Source organism: Xenopus laevis, chromosome 3L (genome assembly GCF_017654675.1).
Source record: "Xenopus laevis strain J_2021 chromosome 3L, Xenopus_laevis_v10.1, whole genome shotgun sequence".
In the NCBI taxonomy this organism is placed as follows: Eukaryota; Metazoa; Chordata; class Amphibia; order Anura; family Pipidae; genus Xenopus; species Xenopus laevis.
Window position 1 is genome coordinate 21,180,126 of NC_054375.1, and position 21,941 is coordinate 21,202,066.

Sequence of the window (21,941 nt, forward strand, 5' to 3'; positions counted from 1 at the left end):
CCACACACCCTATAAGACAAGCAACTTGGGAAGTGAGAGTTTCCATGAGAAATCTACCTGGCAGAGCCAGTGTCTGTTTTCCATTTCTATACAACAGGGTAGCAGCTTGTTATGGCAAAAGTCTTGATAATATGCTAAAATAATCATAATTCTGTGTAGTTGTGATATCTCTCTTTAAAGGTTCTGAGCAATCTGAGGGGGGTGTTTCATGTGGTGTAACTACAGGGGTGGGGATGTAAGGGGTATGATATCATGGGACAAGAGGGGGTTTTACTGAATGTCCAGGGGTCGGGGGGAGTGCGAGTTAGAAGGTCGAAGGGGGTTCCTGCACCTGAACATAGCCATCTCTAATTACTCCCTAGAAACAACTGCTGGTTGTTCCTGATGAATTGTGCTTAGTACAGGGTAATACCTATGCTGCCATAGTTTTATGTTATCTCTCTGTACAGTCTATGAGCAAACTTAGGGGGCTGTTCCTGCTGAATTGTGCTTAGTACAGGGGAATACCTATGCTGCCATAGTTTTGTAGTATTTCTCTGTACAGGCTATGAGCAAACGTGGGGGGCTGTTCCTGCTGAATTGTGCTTAGTACAGGGGAATACCTATGCTGCCATAGTTTTATAGTATTTCTCTGTACAGTCTATGAGCAAACATAGGGGGATGTTCCAGCTGAATTGTGTTTAGTACATGGGAATACCTATTCTGCCATAGTTTATGGTATCTCTCTGTACAGGCTATGAGCAAACTTAGGGGCTGTTCCTGTTGAATTGTGCTTAGTACAGGGGAATACCTATGCTGCCATAGTTTTATAGTATTTCTCTGTACAGTCTATGAGCAAATTTAGGGGGATGTTCCAGCTGAATTGTGCTTAGTACAGGGGAATACCTATGCTGCCATAGTTTTATGGTATCGCTCTGTACAAGTTGCCATAGTGTTATAGTATCTCTTTGTGCCGATTATGTGTAGCTGTTCCTGCTATAGTGTATTTCTTTTTGGCCCTGTTTAGCAGTACACTGAGCTTACTTTTCCATCAAACATCTCACCTGCATTGCTTAATTGGACCCTTATTGTAAGTAGATTACAAGCTTATAAGGAAAATTGTGGTCAGTCAGTCTAAGAGACAATGGCAGTGCAGATAGGCCTTTACAAAGCCCTGCTGCTCATATGTAACATTGATTTAAAAAAAAATTGGTGTTGCTGGCAGTGGCATAATTAGATGTTACTGGACCCCACAGCAAATTAATTTTAGGGCCCCCAACATATCCAGAAGTTGTCCCGTTTTACCAATAATATGTTGAAATTGCTCATTAGTTAGGTCCTCATAGGCCCCCCCTATACCTCCTGGCCCCCCTGCAGCCACAGAGTTTCCTTTGTTGTTATGCCATAGTCTTGTGCTCATAGTTGGATGTTTGGGCTTTAGTGCTGGTGATTTATATGTGTGCTGATTATGCCAGCAGGGAGATACTGGTATTACAGCTTAATACTCCCAGTCATACCAGTGAATCTAACAATTGTAATTGGTTAGTGAAGGTGGCCATATACCTTAATCATTTTTGCCCGGTATGGCTACCTTGTTATGGCAGATATTGGACTGATCTGATTGTTTGGCCCCTGGGCTGAAAGTTTTTATCATAACAGGAGCTAATGCAGGCTCTCAGGAGAAGATTGCATAAATGAACCAATGTAGAACTCACCCTCATTGCTGCTAAACCATCAGAGAGGGTGCTGTACATTGGTAGATAAAACTCCATCCCTTTCACCATCACAACTGCCAGTTGCCAGCTGCACAGTGCAATTTTTATACCATGGGGCAAAGTGTGTTCCATGTTGAATATCTCAAAGCAACCATTCAGCAGCTAGCATCTGTCAATCTACAACAGTTTGAAACCTGATTCTTAATCTTGTTGTGCCTGGATGTTGCTGGACTACAACTCCCAAATTTTTCATAATGCAACCAAGTATGCAGGAGTCAAAGTGCAGCAACATCTGGGGACCCAAGGTTAAGAAACAGGGAGTTAGAATGTTTCTGCTAAGCAGATAAACCTCTAAATAAACAGATTTGTGATTGGACATATTCTTTGCATTAGGTATCATTATTATCATTATATTTCCCATATGTCTCTGCACACACAGTGTTTGCAACTCCCAGTGGGGACCAAGAGCCCAAATCCAGAACCTGTTTCCCTATTTGACAACAAGCGCATCTATTTAAACTGCCAGCCCTCTACCTGCTATGAACAACAGTATCCCAACAATACCGGCCAGCCAATAAATCTCTGTACAGTATATAACATCTGGAGCATGAATCGATTATATAGGTCAGGAACACCTAATCTTCCTTCCCACAACTCTTCTTTTCCAATGTAAGGCTCCCAGCACTCCCTGGAGGTGCAGAGAGATTCATACAGTTTTTCACTGTGAAAATTCAAGTAAAAATTTTTGGGTTTTTTTGCAAGTGAGCATATATTTTTCCCAAATAAAAAAAAATTTGGGAAATAATATTTCCCAAATTAAAAAGTTGCATTCCATGCAATGTTTTGGTGATTTTATGCATACAATTTTAAAATAACTTTTTTCGGATTTGTTGTGCTTTTTTGAGCTAAAAGTGTTCACCTGCTATGAGGTTTTCAAATATGTATAACAATATAGGTATAGTACCTAATTTCAAGGATGTTTCTGGATAAGGGGGTCTTTTTGTAATTTGGATCACCATATTTTAAGTACTAAAAAGATAATTTAAACACTAATAAACAGTCATCAAAAAAGGTTCCATGGAAAACTAATATAAAGGTCATCTATGGAGACTTCTATATTTTTTGGTGAAAAAAACAATCATACATTTAAGAAATGTATTTCTAATTAAATTTGTGAAATCCGCCCACTAAAGAGGTCCAGTGGATCCTGGTGGACTTGGAACCTTGAAAAGTAATAAGCTTTTCTGTATGTAAATTTGTGAGTCCTCCTCAGGAAAGGAGAACCAAGCATCACCAAAGTTCTTTCCATAAAAATGTGAGCGTTGAGAAAGTCCCTGAACTCTAGTTGACAATTTTGTGGGAAAATGTAAACATTCAATTTACATTGTTTGTTCCCCAGAGTATTAATTCAGGAATTTATATTTTCCTCTTGGGACTAAGTTGAATAATACTTATCTTTCGTTTTTTTTTTGGATCAATAGAAATTATAAGTTTGGTAGGCTTAATTTAATTGACTTGTTTCTATGACTATGTTACTATCTGCCAAAAGCACCAGCCTTTGGTCCTCAAGGGGAGAAATTAACCTCTAATAGAAACCAAACCACAGTTCTGATGTTCCAGGAGAACACCAATGTTCCTCAGAGAATCTATACAGTATGACTTTGATGGTTATCAAGCAGTGTTTAACAGGACCATTGTGAGGATTGCATTTGCAGCCCCCCCATAATCCCCGATGATGTTCCAACACACATGTTCAATTGGATCCAGCTCTCTAACACTCAATCCCTTTTGTTGGCCTGTGATTCCGCAAAGAAACGGCTTGCTTGGTGTTCTTTTGCAGGAAACTGCTAACTCATAATATTTTGCTGTCGCTGATCTGTTTCCTCCATAATGTGTCCATGGCAACATAACAAGGGCCTGTTGCTAAGGCAACCTCCCCCTTCCAAACTTTAGCTCCAAATTACCAAGTCACTGTTTTTTCCAGGATGAAGAAGTTATGAAAAGTGATAAAAACACCATTTGTTGATAAGTTAAACTCTTCTTCTACAGTTAAGGATTTATGGGTAGAAACAATATATATATATATATAACTATTTAATAAGTATTAACTATTGTGTATTGGGCTGAAATATACAATTTGCGCTCATATAGTTTTGAAGAAATGTGGATATTTTTCACAAAGACTAAATTGCGGAAAAGAATATGGAACTAAAATAAATTTTTGTGTCCTTTTTTTTAAAAAAAAAGTATTCTTAGGTATATATACTGCCTTAATCACTTTAGTCTTTATAAGGCTGAGGGTTTTTTTGTTAACTCATTTTAAAGGGTTTTTTTTGTTATTTAATTTTTTTAAATTCTAATAAAATTTGGAATCTATTTCTTTCCCTTTTGTTACATGACAGGTACTATTTGAGCAAATGTTAGATCTCAATGCATTACCATTAGTTACAAGCAAGGATTAATTATACAAAAAAATATATTAAAGGACCTTCAGAAAAGATTATCCAGATGATTATCTGACCTGCTGGGACCCAGTCAACCAGAAACCCAAGATACTTGTTGCTCCCTCATCAATTCCAATTATACTTTCTCATTAGACTATGATAGTTAGATAGGTGATAGATAGATAAATATATAGATGTATAGAAATAGCTATATCTTTTTTTAAGGTGCTCTATACACAATCAATAGGCCATATTTACCAACACTTGAATAATTTTGAGCCAAACCAATCCTTTTTTATTATCAAAAAATAGCTTGGAAAAAACATGGAGCAACAGGGTTTTTTTTCACCCAAAACACATTTAAAATAACTATTTCACTTCGTACAATAATTTAGTGAATTTTTATTGTTCAAATTTTGTTTTTACATATGGAATAATTTAACAGGCATTTTATATTTCATTTACTTAATAATACATTTGAAATAAAATTTAAAGGCATTCATTGACAAGGTGCAAACTGGACTATAACAGTAAATAGATGTTAAGATTAGTTCTCTGAGGTATTAGAATAATAATTAGAATAATCCGTAAAGTGGATTAACATCTGAAGCCACCATAATTAATATGTTGGATTTTAATTTTTGTCTTTGTAATAAAAGAAGTATCCAGGATGTAATATTCTTTATTAATTAACATCGTTAGTACCCTTTGCAGCGGAGACATATTAAATACTGTAATTGTTAATGAATAAATGTATTTTCCTTACACTTCCACGACGGGTTAGATTATTTCTAATGCTACTTTAAACTCTCAAGTCCCTTGCCGCCCATAAAAGAAAAGGAACTAATGCTTGTCACAAATCTACTTAGTTTTAGCACAGTGGCTGAATGTACTTAAGAACTTAAATACAGTTTTAAAATACATTTGGCTTAGATAAATTCACAATTAACTTTAAAAAACATCTTAAATAAGGAAAACTAAAAACATCAAGTTACACCAAGGTGAAAGCAAATTAAACATTTGATTCCCTTTATATATAAATAGTCCATATTATATAGCCAAGAAACCTATGAAGGTTGGAAATATTCAAAATAAATTTAAAGGGCTAATTGAAGTAGAAAAAAATATTTATAGTCTTCTTTTTTGTTACCTTAAAAAGTCTGCAAAAATTTGTGAATTTCAGTACAAATTGAAGTGATCCCTTAATCTCTAGATAAAGGTGTTAATTTAATTAGTATCATTTTCAAAGCAGCCCAAGTGTGCCATATCTGATTATACCTATACCTACCTGCCTTCAACCAACAGAATGTCCCCAAAAAGTTCAAGACTTCAGACCTTCAAACTCCATCTTTAAACTTCCCCACAAACTTCATTACAGTTATTATTACAAATATTTATATTGTATGAATTCATCAATACACATCAAAAAATCTAAAAAATATTATTTTTTAAAAAAACATCTAATGTTTAAGACCATTGATGTAGAGTTGTACCATCAAAAGCTACATTTTTTCTTAAAAATTATTTTACCTACTTTGGATGTTTTCATAACAGATATTTTTGGGGGTAGGAGGCTGATATAATACCTCAGCCTTTGATAATGCTGGGGTGTAGATTTGGCTAATTACATCCCAGAGAACTCCATGGGACGTTTGTAAATGGATTGGGTTAAAAACACTAAATCCACCTGCTGGTCTGAGACTCTCTTTTCCCACCATAAGGCTTTTAACATATTAACATATAAACTTCTAAAATCTATCAGGAACCATGTGGCTTTAGAAAAAACTTAGAAACATTACATTTTTACATTTTAGAGAAATTAGGTGAATTGAGAGAAGTTTAGGGAACCACTTGGCTTAAAAAAAAAATTCTTGAAATCACACACATGCACTCAAGTTTTTTTGCTCTTGTCCAGTAACCATTAAATATAGGATTGTTCTCTAGGGGGACAAGCAAAACAAAATATAAGAATTTAAAGCAAAATGACTAACCTGTAGAATCCATGTCAGGCTGTTCCAGTAAGCCACAATGCATGCTCTTCCCATATGCAGTATAGGACAGCACAATCCTTGGGATGGGACACCCCCCTAATCTCAGCAGTGTTACAGTGAGTGGAGCAAGGAGGAAAAAATGGACACAGCAATCCAGCAGGGCAGAGCCAGACCAGTCACAATGTTTGCGGATGTTTCATGGGAAAAAACATCATTTTATAGAAGCCCTGATGAGATACATGTCATTGATAGGCCAAGCTGACTGATGAATGGCTGCTAGTTAGATTGGGATGTGGCAAGACTCAATGTGAAGCCCATTGTGATGCTGCTTTGAATAAGAAAAGGTCTCCTCTGAAAAGGGGGGTTTATATCTACGCAATCCCAGCACTTCGACCCCCTTTTGTATTATAAAAACCTTTTTTTTTATTATTATTATTTAAACTTTCAAAAGAAGAGCCCTACATCCTTTCTGTGCTCATTACAACTGCAAAACTGTTTCACATGCTTAAAACATCCACCAAAACTGGAAGAACTAACTGAACAAATAAAATTATAATGCCACTTAGAAACTTGTTTTTTTCCTTCTTTGTCCTTCCTCTTCTTTTTTTTCTTTAATATACATCCAATTTTAACCTGCTGCAGAAACTGTAAACTGCCGCTGGAAGGGAATTTATAAAAAAAGAAAATAAGAAAAATATCAGGAAATTTCTGCAGACTCTGATCAAAAAATTTCAAGGGGCTAATTACGAATGCAGAACACAGACTCTTTACAAAGTTTAAGAACCCCCGCCACACACCCCTTTGGATTTGTTTTTTTTCCCTTTTAATGTCAGAAATACAAACTTTCTTCACGGTAAAGGGAGACATTTATAAAGGTTTTACAAAGAAGTGCAATTTATATTTCATTTTTTTTTCTTTTGCTGCATGGTTTGAGCTTAGGGATAAATGTGCGAGTGGAAGAAGCTGAGCTTTGGACTATAAAAAAAAAGTGGCTGTATTTTTGGGGAAGGAAATTCTGTGATTAGAATATGAATGGGTCTCCAACAGAGTCAGAGAAAGAGGATTACAGCTGAATTTCTTTGACCATGGATAGAAGCAAGTCTCCCTTCTCCACAAACGGCTACTATACTCAGTTCTGCGGAGGAAGCCGACCATTTCTCACTTTACATCCCTCTAATTCACTTGTACAACTAATACATATATATATATATATATATATATATATATATATATATATATATATATATATATATATATATATACCTTAAATCTACTAGAAAGTCAAACTCAAAAGGCTGATTTTGCTAAGTTAGGATCACGGACAAGGCATTGTTATTATTACAGAGAGAAAGTAAACAATTTTTAAAATTTTGGATTATTTGGATAAAATTGGAGCTTTCTGGATAAAGGGTTTCTGGCACCCAGGCAAGCTGATACATTTATAATGGGAGTGCTCCCAAGTGTGTCTCTTGATTAAAAAAAAACAAAACAAAATATGTATATACAGTATGTGTGTATATATATATATATATATATATATATATATATATATATATATATATATATATATATATATATATATATATATATATATATATATTTACATATATTGAATGAAAAGTTGCAAATGCCACTGCTTTGGTTCTCTACTAGATGGCCAATAAAAAAAGGTTAAACCAATCATTCAAGCCAGCCAGACAGCTATTATCCATCATCTGTCTGTCAGTCTGTTTATCATGTATAATGCTCAAGGCACTTGTTTTTAAGTATAGCAGTCACCTTGGTAAGAACCACAGCTGGCAAAATCTCTTTGCCCATCTACAGTCATATTTTGTTTTCATTTAATAAGAAACTAGTTGTCTACAGCAGCGTTCAAGAGGTTATTCCTGTGGGATGTGGGAAGTTTTGGGGGACACTTGCTTTAGCATTACTGAGCAATCATTACTTTCCCCATTTAACTGTATGAGAAGTGATTGCAGGATGATTTGGCCAATGCAGTTTTCAGCCAATAGGACCACTGTGGTAAAAACGATACATGTGCCCTGAGTCTAGAGCTGAGCATACAAATATATATCATTTGCAATGTTGTTATTTGAGCTGATCTTAACCCAATTTGGACATCAATGTGCTGGGTTTAATCATGATGATGCTATAGTTTAGCCCCTGGGCCAACTATCTAATCATAATGGGCAATCAACTGAAAGAGGAGCACATCAATCAACACACGTATGCTCCACACCCAATGGGTTTTCCAAACCTGTCTAATTGAATCTCTGTTATTTTTGGCAAGTTACTGGTTGGGCAGTCTGTCGGAAGGGTCTCTTACACAGGCCAATAAGCCCTAATCTCCTCCAGCCAATGAGCATTTATAGGCCCATATCGATTTAGTGCTATAAACAATAAATCACTAACGAAGCACATTTATCAAGGGTAGAGTTTTTTTAACTCGATAATGAAAATTCCATTGGGGGACATTTATTAAAAAAATTGTATATGGCAACATTTTACCGACTTGAAAACTCGAATCAAATTCATTTTTCGAATTTGACCAAACTCGGTTTTTTTTCTCAGAAAAAAACTTGAATGTCAGGAAGGCTACAAACATCTCCAAACTTGACACTAGACCTCTCACATTGACTTATACAGTAATTAGGCCGTTTTTTAGGTGTCAAATAGTCAGAGTATGATAAATCTCTGTCGAATTTGACAGTTTTGACCATAAAAAAATAGAAAATTTGAATTAGAATTTTCAATTCAACCCTTAATAAATTTGCCCCTGTCAAAACTTTCCAAAGAAGGCAGCCCATGTGCTAAAAGATTTTTCATTTGTCAGCCATCTTGCTTTTATCTAATATAGGGAGGACTTATGTGCAGCTTTAACAAAGTACATGAAGAGGGTGAACATAGTGCAGACAGGATACACTTTTGTGTTAATTTAAAGGAAAACTATACCCCCCAAACAATGTAGGTCCCTATAAAAAGATATTGCATAAAACAGCTCATATGTAAAATCCTGCTTCATGTAAATAAACCATTTTCATAATAATATACTTTTCTAGTAGTATGTGCCATTGGGTAATCAATATCATAAATAGAAAATTGCCATTTTAAAAAATAAGGGCCGTCCCTTGGGATCGTAAGATTCACTGTACTCACAAGCATACCAACAAACCATACATGCGAGGTCACATAAGCCAATTAACAGACAGAGTTGTGTATTTTGCTTCCACACTTCTTCCTGTTACAGTTAGAGTTGTAGTATTTCTGGTCAGGTGATCTCTGAGACAGCACAGAGACCATCACGAAATGGTGGCTCAAGGCAAGAGATGTAAAAGGGCAATATCTACTAAAATATATATTCCAGTTTGGTAAGATTCTTTAATATGCCACTTAATATGATATGAACTATCTGTTGCTTAAGTGTTCATTTTGGGGGTATAGTTTTCCTTTAAGAATCTAACGATGATATTGCCGAATTAAAGCTCCCAGCATTCTTTACGTCTGGTCATACCTTGTAGTAGTGCTGGAAATTGTAGTCCAGCAGCAATAAGCCATTTTATATCCCCTTTAACTATATATATATATATATATATATATATATATATATATATATATATATATATATATATATATATATATATATATATATATATATATATATATACATACAACCAAGGATTTCAGCTTCACAGTATCAGATGCTGACTGAACACGACTGGACATTTCTGTGAGTAAACCACCATCAATATATATCATGAACTGTTGGATTTAGAGAAAAAGGAGATTGCCATAAAATTACAAGGAGTTTACCTGTCCAATTACCATAGACAAAGACTAATACCAAGGGGTTTCAGGATTAGCAATATCCCCACAATTGGGCGAAATAACCCTGAATTCTGCAGCAGGTGGTGTGGGATTTTAAATCACTGTTCTTTCGATCTTTTTCTATTGGTGGTTGGACAGGTGGGCAAAGAGCTGTCAGCTGTCAGGGAAGAGATTAAGAAAACAGAGGACAAATACCTTGAAACACTAAAAACTGACAGAACCTGAACGGAGTTTCGGCGCATGTGCAGTTGGAGTAAATTTCCGGTCACAAACGACTCTGCATGCGCTGCAAATCACGGAAATGTGCCGCATGCGCAGTCGTTCATAACCGGAAATGTACTCAAACTGTGCATGCGCCAAAACTCTGCTCAGATTCCGAAGAAGTCCAAAAAAAGAATGTGGTGAACTCCCGAGGCCAGATCTGCACAGAGGGGTAAGTAAAAAATTAGGGGCATTTGCCCGGGGGGCAGTTAAGCTGTGGAGGAGGAAGGAGGTTGGTCTATGCAGGGTAGGGGGAAGGGTTTTTTTCTAATACGGGTTTGTTCTCTGATCAAATTTTTTTCAAGATCTGAAGACAGTTCTGCCCAATCCACTGATTCTGACTCAGGTTCTGCTGCTAAGAGTGATAGGAATACTTTTTTAGGGGTCAAAACATGCTCCAAATTGGTAAAAGAAAAAGAAGATTCACCAGGAGGGGAGGCCACAAACCCAGAAGGGAAACCACCCCCAGGGGAAAGAAATTGTGATTTTTAATCTCAGCAAACATTTCCTCATCCCTGGTGAACACTCTTTACTGAACAAAGGTGGATATACACAGATTTCAGCGAAAACTTAAACTTAGAGAGCACTTTAGGGATAACCCAATTATGTGCTACTCTAAATTTAAACCACAAAGTAACTTTGACCCACCTGCAGCTTGGAGATTTGGCGAAATTGTGTCTAAGGAAATAACCCATACCTTGCATTCTAATTACCTTGCATTCGAATAAATCTTACCCCAACCTTAGAACGGGAAGCCAGAACGGGAAGCTATCTGGGAAGCCAGAACGGGAAGCTATCTGGAGCCTAACTGGGGATCCTGACCTGGTCATCCGCCCAGCGGTGGCATTGTGCTTATGGAATATTCCTATTATAAAGATGAAATACTGTCCCAATTATCTGATTGGTCTACATGTAATAAATTACCTGGCGACCCTACTTACAAATTTAAAGTACACTTGATGCTAAACTTTCTACTGGCCTCCATGCAGGCTGGATTGACAAGGACAGTTTTCAGTATTTAACTTCAGACTATCCACGCATACCCATTATACACTCTCCCTAAGAACCATAAATCCCTCACAGCCCCTCCGAGTAGACCTATTATTTCAGCAGTGGGCTCCCTTTTCCAACCAGTAGCAACCTTTATTGATTCTTTTCTGCAGAGTTTGGTCAAAGTAATCCTGACATATACCTAAGACTCTACACATGTTATTAGGGGGGGGGGGGATTTACAAGGGAACTGTCTCCTTATCACAATGGATGTCAAAACCTATATACCATCATCCCCCATCAAGCAGGGATTTCTGCATGTAGGGAGGCACTTGAAACACATCCTGATAAAACAGTTCCGACGGAATTCCTTATTGACTGTCTGGAACTGACACTGACTTTATTATTTTAGATTTGAAAAAACTTTTTTTCTGCAACTCTCTGGGACGGCTATGGAAAGTGCGCTATCACCTTCCTACACAAACTTGTTCATGTCACAGTTTGAGCAAACACACATCATACCTAGGGCAAAACCTCATATTGTCTTGTATCTACACTACATTGATGATCTTTTTATCTGGAAGGATAACAGTGAGACACTTATATCTTTTCACCAAATGCTCAACAGGCTGGATACTCCAGTTAAACTGACTCTCACGTATGTTGCCCAGACTATTGATTTTTTAGACCTTCATATATATAGATCAGGTGACAGTGTAGGGCTACTTCTATTTAGAAAACACACTGACCACAATACCATTCTCCATGCTGCCAGCAATCCTCCCCCTTCTACCCTGAGAGGTATTCCCTAGTCACAATTTTTGAGAACTGTAAGGAACAACAGTGACCCCAACACTGCACAAAGACAACTTAAAGAGACTTATGATAGATTTTTAGAAAGGGGGGACAAGGAAGAGAAACTGCAGGCACAGGTGACTAGAGCAGCCACTTTTAGTCAGGATGATCTTGACTATAAACAGAACTGCTCATCGACACAACCATCTTTCATTTTTACAAACACATTTTCAGATGCCTCCAAGGACCTCAAACACATTGTGTACAATAACTGCCCAATTCTTAACATGGATGAGAGCTTGTCCCTCTATCAGGCACCTAAACCCGTGTTTGGATTTAAATGAAATAGGAGTCTGAGAGCTATTCTGTTAGAACTGACCTCTCTACCAGACCAACAGTTGGTGGCAATTAGTTATCCACTCAGTGCAAGCTTGGGTGCTATAGGTGCCCAGACTGTGTAACGTGTAGATGTCTACTGGTTGGTCCAGACTTTCCCCATCCTCATATTGGGTTAACTGTATAAAATCCTGCACATCTACTTTCGTGGTTTACGTTGTGACTTGCCCTTGCAGGTTGTACTATGTGGATAAAACCAATACTACACTGAAGGAAAGAATTGGCAACCATCGCTCTGCAATAAGCAAAGCACTATAAGAAAGGGAGGCAAAGCAACCAGTTGCAAGGCATTTTTTGAAAATGGGACATTCCTTGCCCACATTCAGATGTATGGCCATAGACTTTCAACAGCCATTATCACGGGGAGGTAACAGAGATGCTGCGCTACTTAGCTGCGAAACACACTGGATACATAAACTGGACACCGTGGCCCCAAGGGGCCTCAATGAAACTTTACCCCTAAATTGCTTTCTCTAATTATGACCAGTCTTATGTGGGATTTCTGCTTACCCTTATTAACATTTGGTAGTACCTTCAATCACGTTTTGTGCCCTGTCAGCTAAATACTTAGTACCTTAATAGGCTGGTTTTGTATGTAACAGCCTGTACACATTTCCTCTATCCCTGATATCTTACTCTTAATTTTGCCACAATAGATGGATATGCATATACCCATACCAGCCTAACCTTTTTGGTTCCAGCAATTCTTTACAATAGAGTAGAGTAGAGTAGAGTGGCATTCTAGGCATGTGGGTATAGGTCTAAGTACAGTGGCGGAACTACCAGGGGAGTAGGGGGTGCGAGCGGGCCAGGGCCCGCACCCCCTCAGGGCCCCCCAGCAGCTTGCTCGCCACTGGAATCCGGGTGGAAAATTTTGTACGGAGGGGGGCGGGTTGCCCGGCTGCGCATCACGCACCAGGGCCCGCCCCCCTCTAGATAAGTTGTTGTCTAAGTACTCAGTTTTGCTTTATATATTCCATATAATACAAGGAGTGTAATGGCATTTCAGGTATGTGTTGCCTGGTAGGTACCTCTAATAAACTAGCCACAATTGGCATAGCTGGTAAACATTATATGTGGTAGTAATGCACTAATTTAATACAGAGGTTAATTAAGATACCTCTTTGCAGTCCTGCCTAATGGGCTTGACGAGATCCGGGTGCTCCTGTTAACTAAAGGTGCATTGCCTAGTAACAGCTTGCATTTTGGTTAGGTACAAGCAGCAGAGAATGGCAGAGAATGGCACACACAAGCAGCACTGGGCAAGCAGAGAATGGCACAACCAAGCATCCCTGGGCAAGCAGAGAATGGCACACACAGGCAGCACTTGGCAAGCAGAGAATTGCACACACAAGCAGCACTGGGCAAGCAGAGAATGGCACACATAAGCAGTACTGAGTAAGCAGAGAATGGCACACACAAGCAGCACTTGGCAAGCAGAGAATTGCACACACAAGCAGCACTGGGCAAGCAGAGAATGGCACACATAAGCAGCACTGAGTAAGCAGAGAATGGTACACACAAGCAGCATTGAGTAAGCAGAGAATGGCACACACAACCAAAACTGGGCAAGCAGAGAATGGCACACACAAGCAGCACTGGGCAAGCAGAGAATGGCACACACAGGGAGGGAAGCCAGAAGGCAGGAGACACGGAAAGCTATCATTCTAATATGTACTACATACAGTGACACAGTGCTGGAGCCACATTAGCATTTTGAATAAAGTGTGAACAGGTGAACAATGTGGGCAGTTTCAGTCTGGGTCTCAGGTGAACAGTACAGGCCTTTAGAATGTGAACAATTAGAGGTGTCACAAGTGTGAACAATGCAGGAGGATCACAGGTGTGAACAATACAGGAGATTAGTCTGAATTTAAAATTTAAACAATGCAGGGGCCACAGAAGGGGGGGGGCCGCCAGTTGGACAGCCCTGCTCTAGACACCTCCTATAGCCTTTGATGAGAGTATTTTTGGCCATCCGTCCATACAAAATCTCTCCAGTTCATTTAAATTTAATGGCTGCCGGGCATGGACAGCCTGCTTCAAATAATCCCTTAGATTTTCGATGATATTCAAATCGGGGGACTGTGATGGCCATTCCAGAATATTGTACTTCTCCCTCTGCATAACTGCCTTTGTAGATTTCGAAGTGTGTTTAGGGTCATTGTCTTGTTGGAATTACCAACCCCTGAGTAACTTTGTGACTGATGCTTGAACATTATCCTGAAGAATTTGTTGATATTGGGTTGAATTCATCCGGCCCTCAACTTTAACAAGGGCCCCAGTCCCTGAACTAGCCACACAGCCCCACAGCATGTTGGAACCTCCACCAATTTTGACAGTAGGTAGCTGGTGTTTTTCTTTGAATGTGGCGTTCTTCTTCCACAATGCAAAGTGCTTTTTGTTATGACCATATAACTCAATTTTTGTCTCATCAGTCCAAAGCATTTTGTTCCAAAATTACTGTCTTGTCTAAATGACTCTGTTTGTGGCGTGAGTGCAGAAAGGGCTTCTTTCTCATCACCCTGCCATACATGTTCTTTTTGCAAATGGCACTGAATTGTAGAACGATGTACAGATACACCATCTGCAACAAGATGTTCTTTCAGGTCTTTGGAGGTGATCTTTGGGTTGTCTGTAACCATTCTCACAATCCTCTGCATATACTGCTCCTGTATTTTTCTTGACCTGCCAGACCTGGATTTTACAGCAACTGTGGTCTTCCATTTCCTGACAACATTCCTTACAGTTGAAACTGACAGTTTAAACCGCTGTGATAGCTTTTTGTAGCCTTCGCCTAAACCATGATACTGAACAATCTTTGTTTTCAGATCTTTTGAGAGTTGCTTTGAGGATCCCATGCTGTTGCTTAACGCTAATTCAACCAATTTGGTGTTGTCAGTAATCAGTGTTGAGCAGTTACATGCATTCAAATTAGCAAAATTACAAGGGTACCCAAATTTTTCCACAGCCAGTTTTTCACATTTGATTTAATTTCATACAACTGAATACTGCTTCACTGAAAATCTTTGTTTAGAAAACACCCCAGTACTCAGTTGTTCCTGGGAAATGAAAGACATACCACTGTTATCTTTTTTGTTGAAAGTGGAGTAAATTATTATGCAGGCTGAGAGGGGTTCCCAAATTTTTCATATGACTGTAAGACTATAATTTCTGTTATTCCTTTTTCTAACTTATTTTCGGCATAGGCCTCCGCCATCCATGGGTTTTGGCCCCTTGGGCTAAGTTACCGTATGGTAAACAAGGAAAAGTATTTTTGATTACATACATTACATATTTTAATAAAAGTCAATTAGTGCAGCTCTTCTTCCTAGTTTTTTAGAAGTGATCGGGTAACCTATTAAAAGGTTACCTTTGCTCCATATCAATTGCTATTAATATTGTGTACATAGCAGAACAAAATTTAAAGCCCCCAAAAGAAAGCGTAGAAGTCCCTAACAACCAGACTTTATTTATGCTGAAAGTCAGTGCTTCTGTACAGATAGCAGAATGGGGGGGGGGGAGGGGGGTCCTATTATAATGGGAGAACCTTGTCTTATTATCAGTGTCTTGCTAATGGCCTGGTGCTAGTGTAATCCATCCCCCTGGGCCTATTAGGATCTCATTAGGACTGACAGGTGCAACAAGTATCACAAACAGAGAAAGGGTGCCAGCTTTGTCCCCTGTGTCTCCCCATTACAGTAGGTGTTGGTAAAACCTTTAAGCCAATTATAGTCGATAAAGCAATCAGCTGCTGTATATTTGTGGCAAGCTTTCCCCCATTCAGTACAATTGGCCAATGAAAATGTCTCTTTTAATGCAAAAAGATATTTTGTAAAAAACAAAAATCTTTTTCCATTAATAAAAAAATAAGCATAATAAGCATCAATTTTCAAATTAATTCAAAAATGGTAAATGTAATTTAAATTGTTAATTTTGAATCAATCCCATATATTTAGTAGAGGAAATATCACTATTGAACGACAGAGCACAATAAAAAAAGTATTGATTCTGAAGTCTGTCTAGGGAGAGACGTATCAACCAGCAAATCTAAAAACAGATGAACAAATCCACTTACCAAAAAAAAAAACATTTGAGTAAAAAACACATTTTCTATTCAAGTCAGAATAATTTTCAGTTGGATTCAGAAATATAGAATATGCATTTGTTCCACTTTAAAAAGCTTACAGTTTCCAGTTGGATTTCTGTTTTTTTTGGGGTGGGGGAAACCTCAGTTTTCTTAAATGAAAATACAGTATTTCAGTGCAAAAATGAAATAAAAAATGTACTCTAATTGAAATGTATTATAATAATTAAAATTTATAACGTATATATTGAATATTGCTTCCAAATTATTTTTTTTTAATACAAATACTACTCATTTTGAGGTCAGTTGGAAAGAAGTCACTTTAAACTGATTTCATAAATAATCACATTAAAACAGACTTTAAAATTTATGTTTTTAAACCTGACCTCTGCTCCAAATCTAAAAATAATGCTTTATAATGATTTATTTTATTAGACTCAGTAATGTTATGTTTTTTTTTTTTACTTTTTGTGTTAAAACGTGATTAATTTTATGAGATTAGCTACTGGGAGATGGGAGTTGTAGTTCAATTGCAGCTCAAGAGCCATGGGTTGTTGGCTGTGTGTTATTCTTGCCCAGACCAAAGGAAAATCATGCCCTCTCAGAGAATTCCCTCAGGCTATTTTGGTTGTTAAACTAAATGATCACAAGGGCTGTCAAGTATTAACTAAACCAAACAACGCTCCATAAAGCATTTGGGCATTGGCTAAGGCTGTTCCCAGATGTTCACATTTATGGTATAGAGTGGCTAATTCTAAGCAACTTTTCAATTGCCCTTCATTTTTCCTTTTTTTATAGTTTTGGAATGATTTGTCTTATTCTGACTCTTTTCCATTTTCAAATGTTCTGTAAGGCTATAAATGTATTGTTGTTGCTGCTTTCTATTACTCTTATTCATATCAATTCATGGTTGCTTTGGACCCTACCAACCAGATTGCTTAAATTGCAAACTGGAGAGCTGCTGAATTAAAAGCTAAATAACTCAAAAACCACAAATAATAAAAAATAACAACCAATTGCAAATCGTCTCAGAATATCAATCTCTACATCATACTAAAAGTTAATTTAAAGTTGAACAATCCCTTTAACTCTGTCCCCCAAGAATGATGAAATTCTTTGTTAAACAGCACAGCAGTATAAAATATAATAAATAATATTTAAGTTACAGAGATGAGCAAAAAATGTAGGACCCTGGAGAAAATGTTTGAGTCCCCTCTACCTTGCTTGGGATTGGGGAACATTTAATTGCAGGACACACATGCACTAAGTGAAAACCTTTCCTCTCCCTCTAGGCCCATTACAGTTTTGGCCACTTGGTCCAAAAGAAGAAAAGGGTAGTATATCTTCCTTTTCATAGCCCAGGGAAGACTATGGGGCAAATTTACTAAAGGGCGAAGTGACTAACGCTGGCGAAAATTCACCAGTGTGACGTAATTTCAGAACTTCGCCGATTTACTATCGGTCGCCGGCGTAACTTCTCTAGTGAAGGAGATAGACTGTAGCGGTACTTCGCTCCCTAACGCCAGGCAAATTTGCGCTCTGGCGAATGGACGTAACTATGCAAATTCACTAAGATGTGAATTTTACTGAACGTTGCCTCTTGCGCCAGACTTGCCTTTGCCACCTCAGACCAGGCGAAGTGCAATAGAGTAGATAGGACTTTCTCAAAAAATAGTTGAAAAATGTTCTAATTCCCAAAAAACGCTAGCGTCTTTTCCTTTTCTCAGGGTGATAGGCTGTAAAAGAGTGTAACATTTTTGTTGGGGTAACTGGCTTCCCCCTACATTTCCTAACATATCGTACATAAACTATACACTGGGCTCTTGTGTAGTGTAATGTATTTGCTGCAACATATCCGTCCATTGAACTTTAACTTCCCGCCGTATGCAAATTAGGCAACGTTAGCACAACTTCGTAGGGGACTCAACTTCGGATTTTAGTGAATTTGCGTTGTCCTGACGATTCTATGCCTGGCGAAGTGTTGTGCTGTGAGCGAAGCCGTCGCTGGCAAATTTTTGGAGGTTAGGGACTTTGCCCCTATAACTCCCCTGGTACAGAAGGAGCAAAGGGCTACACTACATAGCATTTCCCTTGCAGGAGAGGAAATCTTTACATCCTCTACACATTAAACTGCCAGATCACTTGACCATAATTCTAGAAATTTGTGGAAAACTGGTTTTCTTGCATAAACGGATTTATTTTGGTTAATTCCATATACCCTGCTAGCAGTTGGCAGGGTACAAAGAGATGTCGCTTAAGGTAAATTCTGACAACTCTGCCCCTCCGGACTGACCTGACGGCTTATTGACCAATGGGGGGGTGAAGATATCTATTGGGCATAGTTGAATATACCACCACACACATCATTGGTAACATGGTCCTCACCCAACAGATCTCAGTAAGACCACAGTACAATCGAATCATTGTCCTTCGAGTCAACAGTTACCTCTGCTCAACCTGGCCCAGCACGTGGGTACCTAAATCAAGCAGAGATCCTCTTATTTATTTCTGTAGAGTAGAACCCCAACTATCAGATGTGCAAACATTTGGTTGGCTGGTAGTGGATAAATACCTTCCTGCAGCGGTGCACCTGACAAACAAAGCTTGGTTACTCCAAGTTGCATTCTGGCCCCTACATAAAGTTTGCTCTATTCATAACACACAGTCATTATAAAACTAGGAGTCTGATATAAATTAATTAAAAACAAAATGTTTTATATATTTTATTTTCTTTAATGCTAAAATGTGTTTTGCTGCCTTCCCCAATGTTCCCCTCTCCCCAATGTAATTAAAGCTGCCAAAAAAATTGACGCTTTGGCAGCCCCAGTGAGGCAAGCAATGGCAGGCTGATTACATCATGGGATGATAACAAAGCCCTAGCGGGAAAGGGTCAGAGAGAGACTGGTATGCAGCCCAACCATAAGTAGAAGGGAAATGAGATCTCTTAACTGATCTGCTGGATAAACGCAGGGTCAGATCAAGCTGTCACAATATTGCAACAAATCATTCCTGCTTGGGAGCGAATAGCTCCCCTCTCTCTTGCTCTGAAATCCATCAGGTGACTATTCAATGGCCTCCTGATTTACTCTGCAGGCTGAGGGAACAGCCCTAAAGCTCCCACTGAGTCAAAGTACCAAGCTCAGGGGCTGTATATTGCTAACCGTGCACCAGCCATAGGAAAACAAACGAGAACAGAACTGGGGGGGGGGATTATGAGACTCAGAACCTGTTATTGAACTTGATACTAAAACAAGGATATTTGTCAGATGCAGTGCCACCAGCTTGGGGATACTTTATATACAAATTGTTTTATGTATAAAGAGTGCTGGAACTTGTTAGAAGTAATAGCAGCTGAAAAAACTACTTAAGCTGGCCATAGACACAAAGATCCGATCGTACGAATCAAGGATTCGTACGATTTTCGGACTGTGTGTGGAGAGTCCCGACAGTTTCCATCCACCGGAGATCGGTCGTTTGGTCGATCGGACAGGTCAGAAAATTTCTGTCGGCTGCCAATAATATCTCTGCATGTATTGCCGATCGTACTATTTTCAGTGGGAGACTGTCACTAGCTTTTGTCGGACTTAACTTTCGTACGAATGCTGTCAGGGGCAGAACATCAGCTGTTCTGTTTTACTTTATTTGATCTGAATGGTTAATGGCAGAACGGGAGATGGGGAAGTCTGATCGTTCGAGGATTTGTACGATCGGATCTTTGCGTCTATGGCCAGTTTAAGGGCCCTGATAGGGAAGGAGCAGTGGGTAACTACCAAGGAAGCAGACCCTGTGGCTGCGGGGGCCTGGGGGTACATGGGGCCCTGTAGGGATCTACTTCCTCGGTTGTCACCCACAACAGGAGCAAAAATTCGAGAGGGGCCCAAGAATTTTTATTTGTTGGCGGGAGGGGTGTAATTCCTGCAGGTAACAAGCCTCTAGTAAATGCCTTCCCTTCCCTTAAATTTGGATCACTGCAAGTAAGAAACATTACTTGTTGCGATCTGGCTTAATTGAAGAAAATACAAAAGAAGTCTGTGATTAAGCTGGCATGGACGAGCTGTTGAATCTACACTTGGAATCAGTTTTGACTGAGTATGCTCAGCATCAGAAAAGGGACAGAAGAGTGGGAAGATGGCAATGATGTAACTCCACTACGCAACTTTGCAGTTCTATGGCAGGTCCGCAAACAAGGAGACTTTTAAATGGAATAGATGTTGCAGGGAGGGAGGCAATGGATATGGTGCTAAGGATGAGCTAGTGTTTAGTTCTTTTTTAAAGGGGTGGTTCACCTTTAAGTTAACTTTTAGTATGTTTTCAAATGGCCTTCATTTTTCCTTTTTATTTTTATAGTTTATGAACGATTTGACTTCTTCTGTCCTCAATCTAAAAACAAATGCTCTGTAAGGTTTCACATGTATTGTTATTGCTGCTTTCTATTACCCTTACTCTATTCAATTCAATTAATAGTTGCTAGGGTAATTTGGACACTTTAACAACCCCTTTAACTCTGCCCCCCAGGAATGATGAAATTCTTTGTTAAACAGCAGTATAAACCCCCCATCTAAAAAAACAAATGCTCTGTTAGGCTACATATGTAGTATTATAGCTATTTTTTATTACTCATCTTTCTATTCAGGACTCTACTATTCATATTCCAGTCTCTTTTTCAAATCAATGCATGGTTGCTAGGATAATTTGGACCCTAGCAACCAGATTGCTGAAACTGCAAACTGGAGAGTTGTTGAATAAAAAAATAAATAACTCAAAAATCACAAATAATAAAAAATAACAACCAATTGCAAATTGTTTGGCATATTGCTCTGTACATCATACTAAAAGTTAATTTAAAGGTGAACAACGAAAGTGAAAAAATAAATCAATCTTAGTGATAAGACCTATTCAGGGAGGATGATCATTAAAATTGGATTTCCTTCTCCTTAAATAATCAGCCCTGTAGCACCAGTTTTTATTAGATCCTTGATGATTTGCAAGGACCTTTAAGCTTGGTATCCCAACAGCAGCCCAGAGCACACTGAGCATGTGCAGTGCCAATGACACACAAAAGATGCCCTAACAAGATCCAAGATGGGGAGCTGCTAGGGGCACTGTAAAGGCCTGGATCATTACTGTTATAGGGCTACTGATCCTCTGGGCTGGTACAGGAAGTTCACTATATAAAATACAATATTATTACCCATCTTCAGTCCTCCTTTTCGGCTATAGACATTTTTTAAAAAAGCCGACCATGCATAAATACACTAGCGGAAGTGCCATAGCCTTAACTTGAAACTGCTCCACACCGCTTGGCTTTTTTAAAAACCAAAGTACGGACCGCTGTTAAACTTTTGTGTGTCCATAGCCTTAGAAGCAGGAGCAAGTGTTGTAAAGGGCAACTAAATAACCAAATCAGCCAGCGTGACAGCAGTTTTCCAGTTCAGTAGCAGCAGGGGTCAGAGAGCTG

The 21,941-nt window shown here is 38.5% G+C and overlaps 1 protein-coding gene across 8 annotated transcripts in view; it reads right to left on the reverse strand.

Annotated features, from left to right (window-relative positions):
- Window positions 1-6,414, reverse strand: part of rfx4.L (regulatory factor X4 L homeolog) — a 43,145-nt gene extending 36,731 nt beyond the window's left edge. For 3 of the 8 annotated variants that reach the window (XM_018251957.2, XM_018251959.2, XM_018251958.2), the window contains exon 1: window positions 6,130-6,413. In XM_018251957.2, coding sequence (XP_018107446.1) covers window positions 6,130-6,172 — 43 coding nt within the window. In that variant the 5' untranslated portion in view covers window positions 6,173-6,413. Of the gene's footprint in view, window positions 1-6,129 lie in introns of all 8 variants that reach the window. The other 5 variants (XM_018251956.2, XM_018251955.2, XM_041586031.1 and 2 more) reach the window with 3 other exon arrangements.
- Between the last annotated feature and the right edge of the window lie 15,527 nt (window positions 6,415-21,941).